General features: G+C 44.0%; 1 protein-coding gene across 5 annotated transcripts in view; it reads left to right on the forward strand.

The window, feature by feature from the left end:
- LRP1B (LDL receptor related protein 1B) overlaps positions 1 to 15,903 on the forward strand; it is a 1,609,743-nt gene that overhangs the window by 969,606 nt on the left and 624,234 nt on the right. For all 5 annotated transcript variants that reach the window (XM_019480601.2, XM_059727405.1, XM_059727406.1 and 2 more), the window contains 2 exons: positions 6,541 to 6,708; positions 12,658 to 12,840. In XM_019480601.2, the coding sequence (XP_019336146.2) occupies positions 6,541 to 6,708; positions 12,658 to 12,840 (351 nt within the window). The remainder of the gene's footprint in view (positions 1 to 6,540; positions 6,709 to 12,657; positions 12,841 to 15,903) is intronic.

The raw sequence follows: 15,903 nt of genomic DNA on the forward strand, positions 1-15,903 counted from the left end.
ACACATTGCATGGTGCCATGAATCTACATCATGCCAGACAGTGCACACCCCTTTCCAGTTCCCCAAGCAGCATGGGCACAGGCTGCTTCAGCCCCATACCAGGGTCAGGGTCAGGCAGCAGAAGCTGAAGGAAGGAACAATCACTCAGGCGATTAGTCAAGGAAGCACTGCAGAGTAGGAGTTTTGATGGGATGGGTGCCCAAGAAGGGTGGCTGTGCCTAAAGGAAACGATCCTTTGGGCACAAAGCAAGACGATCCCTGAGCGAGGCAAAAGAGGGAAAGGGGCCAGGAGGCTTCCATGGCTGACCAGAGAAATCCAGGGCAGCCTAAGGGCCAAAAGGGGAGCACATAAAAAGTGGAAACAGGGTGAGATCACTAAAGATGAATATACCTCCTCTGCTCGTGCTTGTAGGGAGGCAGTTAGGCAGGCCGAAACTACCATGGAGCTGAGGATGGCAACCCAAGTAAAGGACAACAAGAAATTGTTTTTTTAGATATATAGGGAGTAAAAGGAAGGCCCAGGGAGGAATAGGACCCCTGCTAAATGGGCAGAAGCAATTGGTGACAGATAGGGGGGACAAGGCTGAACTCCTCAACGAGTTCTTTGCCTCAGTGTTCCTAAGCGAGGGGCACGACAAGTCTCTCACTGGGGTTGTAGAGAGGCAGCAGCAAGGCGCCAGACTTCCATACGTAGATCCTGAGGTGGTGCAGAGTCATTTGGAAGAACTGGATGCCTTTAAGTCGGCAGGCCCGGATGGGCTCCATCCGAGGGTGCTGAAGGCACTGGCCAACGTCATTGCAGAGCCACTGGCGGGAATATTCGAATGCTCGTGGCGCACGGGCCAAGTCCCAGAGGACTGGAAAAGGGCTAACGTGGTCCCCATTTTCAAAAAGGGGAGGAAGGAGGACCCGGGCAAGTATAGGCCGGTCAGTCTCACCTCCATCCTTGGTAAAGTATTTGAAAAAATTATCAAGGCTCACATTTGTGAGAGCCCGGCAGGACAAATTATGCTGAGGGAAAACCAGCATGGGTTTGTGGCGGGCAGATCGTGCCTGACCAACCTAGTCTCTTTCTATGACCAGGTTATGAAACGCCTGGACACAGGAGGAGGGGTGGATGTCGTATACTTGGACTTCAGGAAGGCCTTCGATACGGTATCCCACCCCATACTGGTGAACAAATTAAGAGGCTGTGATGTGGATGACTACACAGTCCGGTGGGTGGCGAATTGGCTAGAGGGTCGCACCCAAAGAGTCGTGGTAGATGGGTCGGTCTCGACCTGGAAGGGTGTGGGCAGTGGGGTCCCGCAGGGTTCAGTCCTTGGACCGATACTCTTTAATGTCTTCATCAGCGACTTGGACGTGGGAGTGAAATGTACTCTGTCCAAGTTTGCAGATGACACAAAGCTATGGGGAGAAGTGGACACACCGGAGGCCAGGGAACAGCTGCAGGCAGACCTGGATAGGCTGGACAAGTGGGCAGAAAACAACAGGATGCAGTTCAACAAGGAGAAATGCAAAGCCCTACACCTAGGGAGGAAAAGTGTCCAGCACACCTACAGCCTAGGGAATGACCTGCTGGGTGGCACAGAGGTGGAAAGGGATCTTGGAGTCCTAGTGGACTCCAAGTTGAACATGAGCCGGCAGTGTGACGAAGTCATCAGAAAAGCCAATGGTACTTTATCGTGCATCAGCAGATGCATGACGAATAGGTCCAGGGAGGTGATACTTCCCCTCTATAGGGCGTTGGTCAGACCGCAGTTGGAGTACTGCGTGCAATTCTGGGCGCCACACTTCAAGAAGGATGTGGATAACCTGGAGAGGGTACAGCGAAGGGCAACTCGTATGGTCAAGGGCCTGCAGACCAAGCCCTACGAGGAGAGACTAGAGAAACTGGACCTTTTCAGCCTCCGCAAGAGAAGGTTGAGAGGCGACCTTGTGGCTGCCTATAAGTTCATCACGGGGGCACAGAAGGGAATTGGTGAGGATTTATTCACCAAGGCGCCCCCGGGGATTACAAGAAACAATGGCCACAAGCTAGCAGAGAGCAGATTTAGACTGGACATTAGGAAGAACTTCTTCACAGTTCGAGTGGCCAAGGTCTGGAATGGGCTCCCAAGGGAGGTGGTGCTCTCCCCTACCCTGGGGGTCTTCAAGAGGAGGTTAGACGAGTATCTAGCTGGGGTCATCTAGACCCAGCACTCTTTCCTGCTTATGCAGGGGGTCGGACTCGATGATCTATTGAGGTCCCTTCCGACCCTAACATCTATGAATCTATGAATGAATCTATGAACAGGAGCCCAGTAAGTCCAGCAGCTGCCAGAGCAGTGGGGTGGGACTGGGGGGGCAGGTGAGACTGGGAGCCTAGGGGCTTCAGGAAGAACTCCCTAGGGGTTGGGTGCAGCCCATCGGCTGCCAAATAGACAACCCTGCTTTCTCCTCCTTTAGATATGAAATCTCTCTCATCCCATCAGTGGAGCTGACACCAGTCCTGACTTCACTGGACTAGTTTTACACCCAGTGAGGCCTTCCATCATGCAGTAGTTCATAAAATGAAACATAATGATCTTTCTGTAGACAGATTCTCCCAAACATCACAGTGTGTGTTTTAGCTGAACACGTATGCAATACTTGAGTGAATTTATTTTATTGATTTTTTTCCCCCTTTCCTTGATAATCATAGAATATAAACATTCCCATCCAACAGTTATAGTAACTGAAATCATTAAAGCAATAAGGACGCTCTATTTATCCCCTTATTTACATACTAGTCCGATTCTCTTTTTCTCCAATAATCTGTTTATAGACCAATGATTCTCAACCAGGGTGCTATAATGCATAGGAGTCCCTAAGATCCTTACAAGGGTGCCCTGAGGTACCACGTAATGTGAGCATTGTTAAGTGTGCAAACATGATTCGTAAGTAGGGCCCTGAAAAAATTGTGATTTGCGGACTGTGCAGAAATGGTGACATTCACCCCACACTGCAATTTTTAAGGGTCATGAGCATAGGTGGCAGAAGGCTGGGGCTAATGTAGCTTAGCCTCAACAAGTGCAGGTCAGCTCAGGTGCAGGCTCCGGGCGGCTGCAGCAGGGAGGAGGAGCATGCACAGACAGACATGGAGCCTGCAGTTGTCCGGGATTGCAGCCAGACAGCATGCGGAGCACTGCCCACCACAACAGGTAAGTCAGGGAAGAGGTATGTGTGTGTGGGGAGGGGGGAGGGGCAGATTGAAGCCCACACCATGAGGGAGGGAGTGGGGAAGAAGCAGGGGCAGAGGATGGAGTGAATGGGGCCCTGGGGTGGGTCTTGGGTTGCTTGAAGCGTAGGTGGCTCATTCAAGGGCATGGGTGGGCTCCCACCACTGTGCACACCCTGGAAGAGGACTAGAGGCATGTGCCCCCAGATTTGTGCATGGGGTGGAAGCGGGATGCCGCTGTGGTCTGGGCTCTGTGCCCTGCTGCCACTACCTTGGGAGCAGGAATATGGCATCATGGCAGGCACATGGAATTGCGCGCGGCAGCTGGCTCCTGGGGTACGCAGAGCCCACCCCGTATCGGCAACCTGCTTCCTTCCTACGCACAAATCCAGAGGACATGTGCCCTCCAGACCTCTCCCAAGGTGTGAGCAGTGGTGGGAGCCCAACTGCACCCCTGGATGCCGCCTGGGCTCCAAGCATCCCATGACCCACCCTGGGGCCCCATTCACCACAACCCTTGCCCCTGCCTCTGACCCACTCCCTCTCTCACTGTGGAGGCTTTGGTCTGCCCCCCTTCCCCAACTTACCTGCTGTGGTGGGCAGTGCTCTGCACGCCATCTGACTACAATCCCAACTGCCTGTAGGCTCCGTATCTATCTGTGCATGCCCCTTCCTTTCTCCCCACCCTGCTGCAACCACCCGGAGCCTGTGCCCAGACTTCCTTGCAACCCTCGTGCTGCCCTGGGTTTGGGGTGCAAAGCGCTGTTAGCCCCAGCCTTCTGCCACCTATGGTGTGTGCCTGCCTGCTGCACGTGCCCAGGTAAAGTATCATTTTTCACAGCATATTCACAGAACTACCACTGATCTTGGCAAATGGGTCCTGGTAGTTCCATGAATATTTCATGAAAAATGATACTTTACCTGCACACGTGTCGCAATTTTTGTACAAGATGTCTATGATTTTTCTCGGGGCCCTATTCATAAAATAAGCTCAGAGATTTCAAATAGGAATCTATAGTGTTAAAAACATTTTGACCTGTTGTAGTCTTTCTGGGTTTTTTGCAACAGAATAACCACTCTATCTTTCCAAAATCAAACAATAAGTGAAAACTAAGCTGCTTTTTCCAACGGGTGCCTGAAATCTAACAAAGAGTGCCTTGAGTCTAAAGAGTTTGATAAATTCTGTTCTAGCCACACAGTAGGGTTTGGCCAACGTTATATTACACTGAAACAATTCTGCCTTTTTCTACTCTCACAATCGGCCTTCCTTTACTAAAAACAGAACATTTTTAGTTTAATCCACTCTAGGCTGGCCCATCCTACTCCAGAGTGGATGGAAGAGCCTGTGAGAGAAGGAGGAGATACAGCCTTGAGAGGGACATTAAGGAAAGGCATGTTGTAGATCACATGTTTTTTGTGATCTGCCTCAGGACTACCCAAAAAGCAGCCTTATTCAGTTTTTCTCTCCTGATGGACCCCTTGAAGCCAATCAAACCAGTCCATGGCAAGTCCGTGGCTTGGGACCTTGGCTCCTTTTGTCCCTGGCTTCCATGATCCATGACACTTCCCAACCCAGAATGCTTATTTGATCTTCTCTTAGCACAGTATTTTCTTCTTTAAAGGTGGGGGATCAGAGTGCCGACATCCCAGACAGAACAGCAGACTGCTCAGTTCCAGAAAAACAATCTTTATTGTGCCCTTGCCGTTCCCTGTGTCCTTCCTCAGACTCCAGTTTGTTCTGCCTGGAACAATGCCTTTCTCTCTAATCTGGTCTCTCTGGAATTACTTTTTTTTCTTTCCAGCTTGTGTCCTCCCTGGGACTACCCTTTCTTGGAGCCTCACTCTCTCTCTGGCACAGCCAACCACCCTCGAACCAAATTGTTACAAAACCAGTGTTAAGTAAGGGACTGACATTCCTAAATCAAATTAAACATAATATCAAAAGAAACCAATCTCAGATCAGTCTCTGTGGCCTGCTGCTGGGTCCAGATGGCTATCTCCCTCTAGGCTGAAAACGGCATCTAGATGTCCTGCTTGTGAACCTATATACAGCTGCTATTTACTTCCACACATGCTCCCCATGAGCTTTCATAAAGTATCCCAACCAGAACTGCAGGCTAGAACTAGTCCCTGTGCTGCTTTCATCACCTCTCTCCCTTCTTATAAAAATTGAACTTAACTGGATCACTACGATTGGTGAACAAAAGAAGTGCACATAATCACATTTCCATTAGTCTTTATGTGAATCCCCTGCATATCTTAATCCTGTAGGGCTGGGCTCCATTTTTTATCACCTTGCAATTGGCACCTTTCAGTTGATTTAACCAGGCTGTTGGTGAATGATCTGTGTACACTGTGGACTGTTTCCCAAACTAGCAAGGGAATTGAAATGAGGAGTTGGTAGGGATGGGAAGAAAATGTTTTATTTTGTATAGATACTAAATGTGAGCTTGGAAGCAAGGTGGGCTGGGATAGCTTTTGAACTTTTAATTTTGGGGGCAGGTTGTTTTGTTATACTTCATTTTAAAACTTTATTCTATTTTTGTAAGTTATTTTATCTTTTATTGTAAGCCACCTGGAGCTTTTTTTTTTTGTGGGGGGAGGGGGGAAAGTACAACATATACATTTAATATAGAGATAAATAACATGAAGAGTTTACAGGAGTCTTTGTCCCTTTCAGGAAGCCTTGAGGATAAAACTAAAGAGCTGGGTACATGAAAACACAGGTCATTAAGTAGATCAGGGCTGTCCAAATTCTGAGCAGGAGGTGCCCCCCTGCAGCATTGCACTGCACTGCACCACAGGTCCCCACTCCCATCCCGAGTACCTTGGGTTGCAGGCTCCTTCAGGTGTGCAGGCCATAATGCCCTACCCCGCACAGGGCAAGAACCAGAAGCAGCAGCTGGAGGAGAGAGAGGCGGAAACTGGGGTTCCTGGAAGCCACAGCAGTAGAAGGGTGATGGGGTGGTGTCTGGATTGGGAGCCTGTGGGCTGCAGGTTAACCCTTCAGGGCCTCATGTGGCCCATGGGACACCAGTGGCACAGCTGCAATAGATAAAGAGCAGCAATAGATACAGTTAAGGCAGGGCAAAGGATCTCTTACCTTAACGTGAGTAACTCTTCCATAATCCAGCGGAGAGTGCAAAACGTATGTAGCAGTTCACACACTATCACTTCTCTGTTTTTGCTTTGTTTTGTTTTTCCTTGGGATGTTTTAAGTATGAAAACAGCACATACAAGTTCAGTTGCACACGTGTTTAACTGTTGCTCATGAAATTATTGTTCAACTTAAATGTTTGAGTGGCTAAAGCTAGCCCATTTTAAACTATGAATATTCACAGATGATGACTGCGGGGATGGGAGCGATGAGCTGGGCTGTGTTCACTCATGCTCTGCTAATCAGTTCAGATGTTCTAGTGGCAGATGTATCCCAGGTCACTGGGCTTGTGATGGTGACAATGACTGTGGAGACTTCAGTGATGAAACCAAAACAAACTGCACCAAAGGAGGTTAGTGGTTTTTCTTTTCTTGTTTAATCCCCTCTTAAAGCTTCAGCATAAGTTAATCACAACATTTCTCAACCACTGGAAAAATGAAAGCATTTTAAATAATTTGTACAAATGGTTGATGACAGATATTTAAAATTTGGCACATCTTTTTTTATAACATGATTGAGAAGCTTTTTTGCTTTTTTTTTAAAGGGAGAAAAGAGTTGCATCTTGGAAATGGAGAACAGACCTGACAGCCAATCTGGGGAGAGAAAATTTAGGTTGCAGATTTTGAGGGGGTTGGGTTTTTTTAGATTATCAGGAAAGTCAGGCTTTAGCAAGAGAATTATACCTATCTCAATTAAAACTGATAGGTAATCAAGGAAGAAAAAAAACCCATTGCTCATCAATTTTAGAAACAAACAAAAGCCTGTTTTCTTACAGTTTCAAAGTATGTCTGAATTCAGGAATCTATATTTTTATGATTCCTTTTCTGTCCCATTAGAAGCACATTCACTCTTCCACCAGGTGGATCGTTCCCAAGCTCCCTTCTTTCACCTAACTACAGCAGACTGGTCCTGTCTTCCTCTCCCCTCTATGTCTGTTTAGCCAATATAGCCTTGCCCTGCCAGCTGAATAAATTGTCTGTATTCTTCTCTATTCTTTTTCTTTTGTGAAGAAGGAACTTTTTCTTATACTCTTTTGGAAATCAGACTACCAGGTGATTGATTTGAGGGATCTGGAGAATGCTGGCTTTGAAAAAGGTAGCTGAGAGACAGAGCAAAGTTAGAGGGTCTGAGAGAAGTGAAGATGATGGGTTGGGTCAGCCCATACCATTGCCTTCTCATACTCTGTCTCAGGCTCAAGGGAAAGATCAGTTTTAGAGGATATCTACTAAAAATGCCAGGGGACAATTTGGTTCACAGCTTTTAACAAGCCTTCAGAATTTCAGATGTAATGTGCTAATACAAAAACATACTGTGAAAGTGTGATGTATTAAAAATAACTCATCTTTTATTGAAATAAATTGAACATAACGTTGACAGTTTTACTTCATTGAATTACCCTAAACATGACTCTTGTCCTGTTAATAGAGATAGATGCTGACTAAAGACACATGAAGCAAGGCGACATTCCATCCACTAAACTGCAATATCTGTTTTTACATAGCTGTTCAGATCAGTGTAATACTAAAATAAGAATTTCCTATAAATATTTCCATAATAAGTAATACAGAATACAGTGCGTCTTCTAATGCAGAGAGCACTACTAAAAATGAACTTTCGTTCTGCTGTAGTTAATAAATTCATTGTGGCGTTTGCATGTCTTCCTATACTTACACAAGAAAGACTGAAACAAGTCAAATGCTGCTTGATTTTTGAAAATTGATGTTTTAGTGCTGCTTATTCTATCAACAGTAGTTAAAATGGCTTCACATAGATGTGAATACAATAGTTAAAATGGTTTCACATCTTCAAGGTGAAGCCTTCACTGTGTTTTCAAGGCTTTATCCCCTTGTCCACGGGGTCCTATAATGTATAGGTAAAATAGAAATACCTAATGCTTTTCAGATTTGAAGATTTATTACTGAATAAGAGAAAATCAGAAGAATATATATATTCCTTTGGACACCCTGTAGCAAGCTTTTAAAGTGGCAATAAACCTTGTTGTATGTGAAACTTTGCCCTCACTTATGAAAAATATGCCCATGATTTATTACTCAGACTCCTTTTGGTAAGCTCAGAAAGTGCCTGTCCCAGGGCTGGTCATGATGTCCCCTGGTGGCTTCTTGGCCCTTGCCAATGTGGCTCCCTTTGGGGGCTCCCTCCTCTTTACTTGTTCATCCCACCTTGATGTTGCTCATTTCTGATGAAAGGGAGGATGCCCCAAGGCTTCCCAAGTCTGGTCTTATTCTTAGGACCACAGGTGCTCATGGTCATTGCCTTAAAGGCTTGTTTTTGAGCTCCACCATCCCCAGTACCCACTCCCATGCCTCACAGATGATCTGCTAACACACGTCTGCCATCTGGCAGGCCCCACGCACTAGAGCTTCCATCAATGCACACCCCCCCCCCCACCCGTCTCCACTGGGCACCAGACTCTCTCCCAAGTACTTAGTCCTTCCTGGGTTCATGCTGTCTCTGGGCCTCAAGTTTATCTCTTCCAAGCCCTACTTCGGCCCCACACTCTGCCCCTTAATGGGCTCAGGCTCTCTTCCTCTGAACCGCAAGCCCCCTATTCTTCTGGCCCCTCTCTCTCTCCCAGTGAGCCAGTTGGGACCTCCATACCTGCCCTACCATCCCTTCCACAACCACCAGCATTTGTTCATCACCAGCCCTCTCGGGCCCTTATCTCTGTCCCCAGACCTGTCTGCCCCTCTCCCCAGGCCTCTCTGTTACAAGGCTGCCCCTGCCAGCTATGAGCTCACCTGCTGCTGTTCCCAGGCCTATCTGTTGCAAGGCCTGGCCCATTTCTGGGCTTGGTACTACTTGCCCCAGCTCAGAGGTTATGAGGAGCCCCTCACAGTGGCACTCGGAAGTAGACTGCCTGACCAGCTCAGGTCCTGCCTGACCAGTCAGATCCGACTCCCTAATCAGCCCCCCTTGCTACCTGCAGGCTCCTTTTTAGGCAGCCTTTGTTATTGAAGTGACAGGTGCACCAAGTGCCATGTCACAGTAGGAACATGCTAATCCTTCTTAATACATATAAGTTATGCCCATGCAGCATCACAAGTTACTAATCAATACCAACAAAGAGAGCCCTGGGGAAGCCACGGGTTGTTTTTTTGTTTTTTTTTCTAGTCCTCTTCTTGATTGCCAGCATCTGTAATCCAGCCATTTTTAACTTCTCCTTTAATGATATTAAGCAGTTCTTCTCATGAAAGCATTTACCCATGATAGTACATACTTTCCTCTTCTCTAATTGGCTAAGCTTGTAATTTCTTTGTTCTAGGGCCCAAGAGGACTGGTCTAAACTTCTCCCTCCCTGGTCCTTGAAATATATTAGAAAAACGTTAAGTCTCTGGCAAAATGTAATTCAGCATAGGGAGTCATTTCTTATCTGTTTTCACTTGGTGTGGATATAACTTTCTTAGCTTCATTCTTTAACTAATGCTCTTGGTGGTTACATTAATTGCCTACAAAAAATTCATTTGCACTTTGGCTCAGAGGCTTCCAAAAAGCTTGGCATGGATATCTGATAGCAGTAAATATACATAAACTGAATTAGATTACATAGTTTGTTCAATCACTGTTAATATACTGGCAACTGAACCTCCAACATGTACTGTATAAACAATTTTGGTTACCTGTAAAATACATTAAGATCATATAAGTAGTTCTGCTTCAAGCTGTTTAGCAGGCTCTGCTCGTTTCTTCCTCACCCCCCGCCTATTCCAAAAGCTTCTGTCTTATATCATCTCATTAATTTATGTTTCCAATATCTTTCACTTAGCCATGCTCAGAGATAAGAACCTGACACATTCTGCTTTTTCTGCTCTTGTTATAGCACTGTCTTTGTATTATTATTTGCTAAAATGGTTTTGAATAATGCTATATGCATATTTAGCTGGGTTTAAATAATGACATCAAACCACAGTAATGACACTTTACTACTTTTGGCATCACATTAATTATAGAGTTCATGTTTGTATTCATCTAATAATATATTTCATCTTTCTAAGTCTAGTTCACAGCAAAGCTATGCAGAGAATTTTGAGACATTTTTTAGCTACTATTGAGAACCTAGTAGAAGCTGAAACATCCAATTGCCTTTAGTTTTATGAGGACAAACAGAAAGTTTCAGGCATGCCTATGGGGGCAACTGGTACATTTTTTTACAGTTCACAGATAAGACCTGAAGGTAGTTATTTTTTTATCACAGTTATTTCCAAGTCCTATACTTCATGTCACTTTTATTGGATTATGTAAAAGTACCCCTGTAGAATTTCTACATAGCATTGGGGAATGGTGGCATTATGATCTTTTCTTAAACTTAGGACATCAAATTAGTTAGCTGCACATCTTTTTGCAAATGGATTCCTTCCTGTCTTAAAAAAAGTATGTAAGTATCAAAATGCAATGAATTATTAATAAAGAATTTGAATTTTCTACACCCAAGAATTTAGTTCCAGGCTAATAATCTCTGTAAAGGTAAATTTAAAAAAATCAAGTAAAAAAATTAATTTGCAGCAGTAGATAAACTCTGTTTTGCCTCAGTCTTGTAGATGGTTCCCATCATTTCATTATTCATATGAGCAAGCAAGTGAAATTTGGTTGGGAATGCAAATTTAGGAAGAAAGGTTAAAATAATTGAATCATAGAAAAATAGGGCTGAAAAATACCAGAGAAGGTCACATAGTCTAATTCCTTGTTCAAGGCAGGGACATTCTAGACAAATGTTTGTTCAATGTGCACTCAACAACTTCCGGTGATAGAGATATCATAACCCCTCTGGGTAACCTGTCCCAGTCCTTAATCACCCTCATAGTTAGAAATTTCTTCTTAGTATCTAACGTAAATCTCCCTTGTTGCAATCTAACCCTATTACTACTTGTCCTGTTTCCTGTGAACACTGAGAATAGTTGATCACCATCCTCTTTATAACAGCCCTTCTTTCCATTTGAAAAATGTATCAAATATTGCCGCAGTCTACTCGAAGAGAAATCTGAGTTCTTCCAACTTTTCCTTGTGTGTTGTGTATTTTAGACTTCTGATGATTTTTGTTTCTGGACTCTTTCCAACTTGTCTGTGTCTTTCTTGAAGTACAGTGTCCAAAAGTGGACGAAATCTTCCAGGTGAGCCTCACTAGTGCTGAATAGAGTGAAGAAATGACTTTCCATAACACTCATATCAATACATTATAATGTATTTTTATCTTCCTGGCCTCTGCTTCTCTGAGTCACTCTGGAGTTGACTTCAGTATAAGAACGTAATAAGTGTCATACTGGTTCAGACCAATGGTCCATCTAGCACAGTAACCTGTCTCCAACAGTGGCTGAGATGGATGCTATAGAAAGAGAGCATCCATCTCTCTATAGCATCCATCTCAGCCATTGGATTTTTTGTTGCAGCTACACATTTAAACTGACATTTTTTTTAGAAAATTGTCTACAATGACTTCAAGGTCTCTTTCCTGAGTTATTAGCTAGTTCAAAACCCAGCAGTAAGTCCTGGCAGTTGAGGTTATTTTTCCCCATGTGCATTGCCCTGCACTTGTAAACTCAAAAAGTTCCACTGCCACTCTTTTTTAAGCTTGGTGAGATCTCTCTGCAGCCTTTCTCCATCAGCTTCAGGTTGACTACCTGGAATAATTTAGAATCATCTGCAAACTTGAATATGTCACTGTGGACCCCTATTTCCAGGTCACTAATGAAAATGTTGAACAAACCTGGAACCAGCACAGATCCCTGTTGGACTCCACTTTTGACCTCATTCCATCCTGAAAAGTGACCATTTAGCCATACCCTTTGCTTTCTACCTTTTAACAATCTCTCAATCCACATCCCTAAATCTAAGCATTCTTCTTTTTTCTTGTTTTGTGGAGTTAAACAGTTTAAATGAGTGAGGATCATGGAAAGCCCTAATAATTGCAATCATTACAGATTAGCTGTATTTTGTTTTATTTTGTTCCATATATGGAACATATTTTATATAACAAATTGACACTCTGCAACTTTTATCTTAATTTAATTGCTGGTTAGATATATGCTCTTTATGTTCTCTGACAGTTTCATGCAACTTTTTTCTTCTGGCATGAGGTATGAAAGATGAGATTTTGTTTCAGTTTAAAACGAACAAAAAAAATCATGGTTGCATTATACAAGTTTCCAAACTTAGCTGAATAACCTGCTGGATAGCCTTATAGTGGGTATAGAGTTGTCTATATAGACACAATTAAAGGGGAAAAAAAGCATGTGAACAAGGCCTTCAATATAGTTAACCCTGGTTTTTTTTCATTATTTCTTCTAAGAAACTCCCTCTCCTAGAGGATGCAATGGGAAAGAATTTCAGTGTAACCCTGATGGGAACTGTGTTCCTGAATTGTGGCGCTGTGATGGAGAAAAGGATTGTGAAGATGGCAGTGATGAGAGAGGCTGTAATGGAACTATTCGCTTGTGTGATGAAAAGACAAAGTTTTCCTGCAAGAACACAGGTACAGAAAAATAAGTGATATATTCTGTTCAGATTTGACTTCTTCACTTTTGTCATTCTCCTTTAATAATAGTTTGTAATTTCTATTAGAAGATATAAAGATTTAAAGTCAGAATCAATGAACAAACCTGAAAGATAAAGGGTTAGTGAAAGAGCTACAACATACAGGAAAACATCTCTGTAGTACAAAGACTTTATCAACGCCTAACTTTAAATCTGTGAGTTATTTTGTTAAAGGCCCTACCACACATCCATAAGCTGCCTAGTTCAGGATTTGGGCACTGAATTAGAGAGAAAAAAAGAGTGCCTGAAATGATCATCTCACTGAACAAGTGGGTGGGAAGGAGTATTGTAGTGGCGTATCCAACCCTTCATCTCCATGTTCACATTTGGGGAGGATTATATTTGCTCTTTTTAAGAACTATTCCTTTTAGTGCAGCAGGCAGCAACAGAAGAACTGCTCTGAAGGATGTCAGAGATGTTCTCCTGGTGCTATCCCTCTGCCTACAGACTAGCCCAGGAGTGGATGCAGCTTGCCAGGCTAGTCTATCCAGCCCATGGGGCCCCTAAAAAATGTAGAAAATTGATATTGATCTGCCCCTGGCTGCCTGTCATGCAGCCCTGGATGGCTTGCCAGAACTCAGTAAGCGGCCCTTCACCCGAAATAATTGCCCACCCCTAGACTACCTCTTACTCAGATCTGTATCTAAAAGAAAAAATGAGCCCTGCACAGCCATTCTGCTTGTTGACAATTAATGATCTGCTTAATTGTTGTTTTGATTTGAAAGGCATTTTCCTGGACTTGTTTGGGGTATATCTACTCTCTCTTAGTGCCACTAATAAATGAAAATTGCAGAACATCACTGCTGCCCAGTGAAAGAAATGACTGCAGGTCTCAGTGTCTCTTCCAGAGCTGTGACTGCTTTTGAGTGTTAACATTCACTTGAAGTGGTGTAATTGGGATATTGTATTACTCTTTATTGCTGCCAGTTAAGTGCTATATATAAAGCTGAAAATCTGCCACAACAGTAAATAAACACTGAACTCACGTGGCCACTGAACACTGAGAGATGCAAATGGCATTTCTTTTCTTAAACATGCCTATTGGCCACAATTAAGTATCTTTATTTAAATAAAAAGTAAAAAATGGACACGGATATTTGTAAAGGACCCTGAAGCACGTTGGCAGCATTTCCATTTACTGGAAGGCTTTTAAACAACCAGAATTGTAATTCACAACTACTCTGCAAATTCTAATCCATAAGTAAATTCTAACAGGACAGAGTTTTAATGTTGCTGTATTATCAGATTATGAGGTCCAGGAAGTTGCAGTGGTCCATGAAACATAAATGCATTTTTAATTAAAAATCTGCTTTGAGTGGCTTAACTTTTTTTTCTGGCATTTTCAGTGTACATCTTAAATTATTTAGTTTGGGAAGTATTACCTCTTTCTGTGACCTCAGGGTCCTAAAAGATGTGCAGCTCCCTGCTGTAACTCATGACACTTCGCAGTCAGCACCATAAGTTACAACATTTCCCCTGACCCCACAAATATTCACTGTTGGGTCTGGGAGGTTGCGATGGGATTAAACTCCAGTTTGGAGCAGCTGTGTGTCTCTGCAGCTGCTCTCTCCTAGCCCCTAGCCCATCCCTCTGCCCCACTGCCTGCCTTTTCCCTTCCCCCTTCCCCAGCTCTGGTGCTGTCTTTAGAATGGGAGGGGAGGGAGGGAGTTCTGCCTGGGGTTTGCCCAGCCTGCGCTGGAGGGTGGGTTGGGTGGACTGGAGCCCCACACCCAACCCTGCCCCTGGCATGTGCTGACATGTTAATGAAGGTGTTCTGCTTTGCAGCCCTCATGTAATGCGAGATTAGGCACTTCTAAAGAGCTCTGCAGCTGTGCTCTTCTGTAAAGGCATGGCTGTAGAGTGCTTTTAGGGGGCCAAATGTGTGACAAATTAACTTCTGTCTGCACCTTCAGTGGTTCATAGTTAATGTAGAAACAGAAATTCTTGACCTCCATGAATAAAAGAAGGCAATAAATCAGTTGAAATAACAACATTCATAGATTCATAGATGCAAGGGTCAGACGGGACCTCAACAGATCATTGAGTCTGACCCCCTGACTAGGCAGCAAAGAGTGCTGGGTTCAGATGACCCCAACCACATGCCTATCCAGCATTCTCTTAAAGACCCCCAAGGTAGTAGAGAGCTCCACCTCCCTTGGAAGCCCATTCCAAATTTTGGCCACCCTTACCATGAAGAAGTTTTTACTGATGGCTAGCCTAAATCTGCTCTCTGTCAGTTTGTGACCATTGTTCCTTGTTAACCCAAGAGACACCCTAGTGAACAGAGGATCTCCGATCCCTTGCTGCGTCCCCCTAATGAACTTGTAGGTGGCCACAAGATCACCTCTCAGCCTTAGTTTGGCAAGTATTTGGCAACAAAACATTGTTTGGTAATTATTTTATGAAAGGGAATGTTCTCCACTTGTGTATAATCTGTGACTATTTTAATATTTCACTTAGGAATGTAAAGTTGTTTATATTGTAGGTAAAAGAAAATATCACATAATTTTGTGGACATAGCCTACACTAGATAAATTGCATTAGATTAACCTTTACATGCACACAGAAAGATGCCATTTTCAGCTAATTCAGGCTACATACAGGCATTACATTTGTGGCTATAGAAAAGCTTTTCTCCTGGCAAAAAAAAAATAAATAAATAAATGGGCATACAGCTGGCAAAATGTGGATGTACAGCCATTCAGCAGGTTTCTTGTGTCAGAGAACTGGCTCTTCAGCATAAAAGTTCTTCCTCTTCTTCCACATTAACTGGAACAAGTGTGCATTCATTTCAATTGTTGAGGGCACTCAGGATCTCAGTTATCTGCTCATTCTCCCTTCCTCCAATGAAGGCAGTTGCCAGCTGCTTATTGACAGTCTGTCCCCTTTTTTCAGCAGACTGTCACTCATTAGGCTCCAGTAAGGACAAGGGGTAGACCAAAGAGGGACCTTCTAGTTTCTGCCTGTGTGAAGAGGTCACCAGTGTAGCTCTCCAGCCAGG

The sequence above is a fragment of the Alligator mississippiensis genome, chromosome 4, assembly GCF_030867095.1.
Source record: "Alligator mississippiensis isolate rAllMis1 chromosome 4, rAllMis1, whole genome shotgun sequence".
NCBI classification, from domain to species: Eukaryota; Metazoa; Chordata; order Crocodylia; family Alligatoridae; genus Alligator; species Alligator mississippiensis.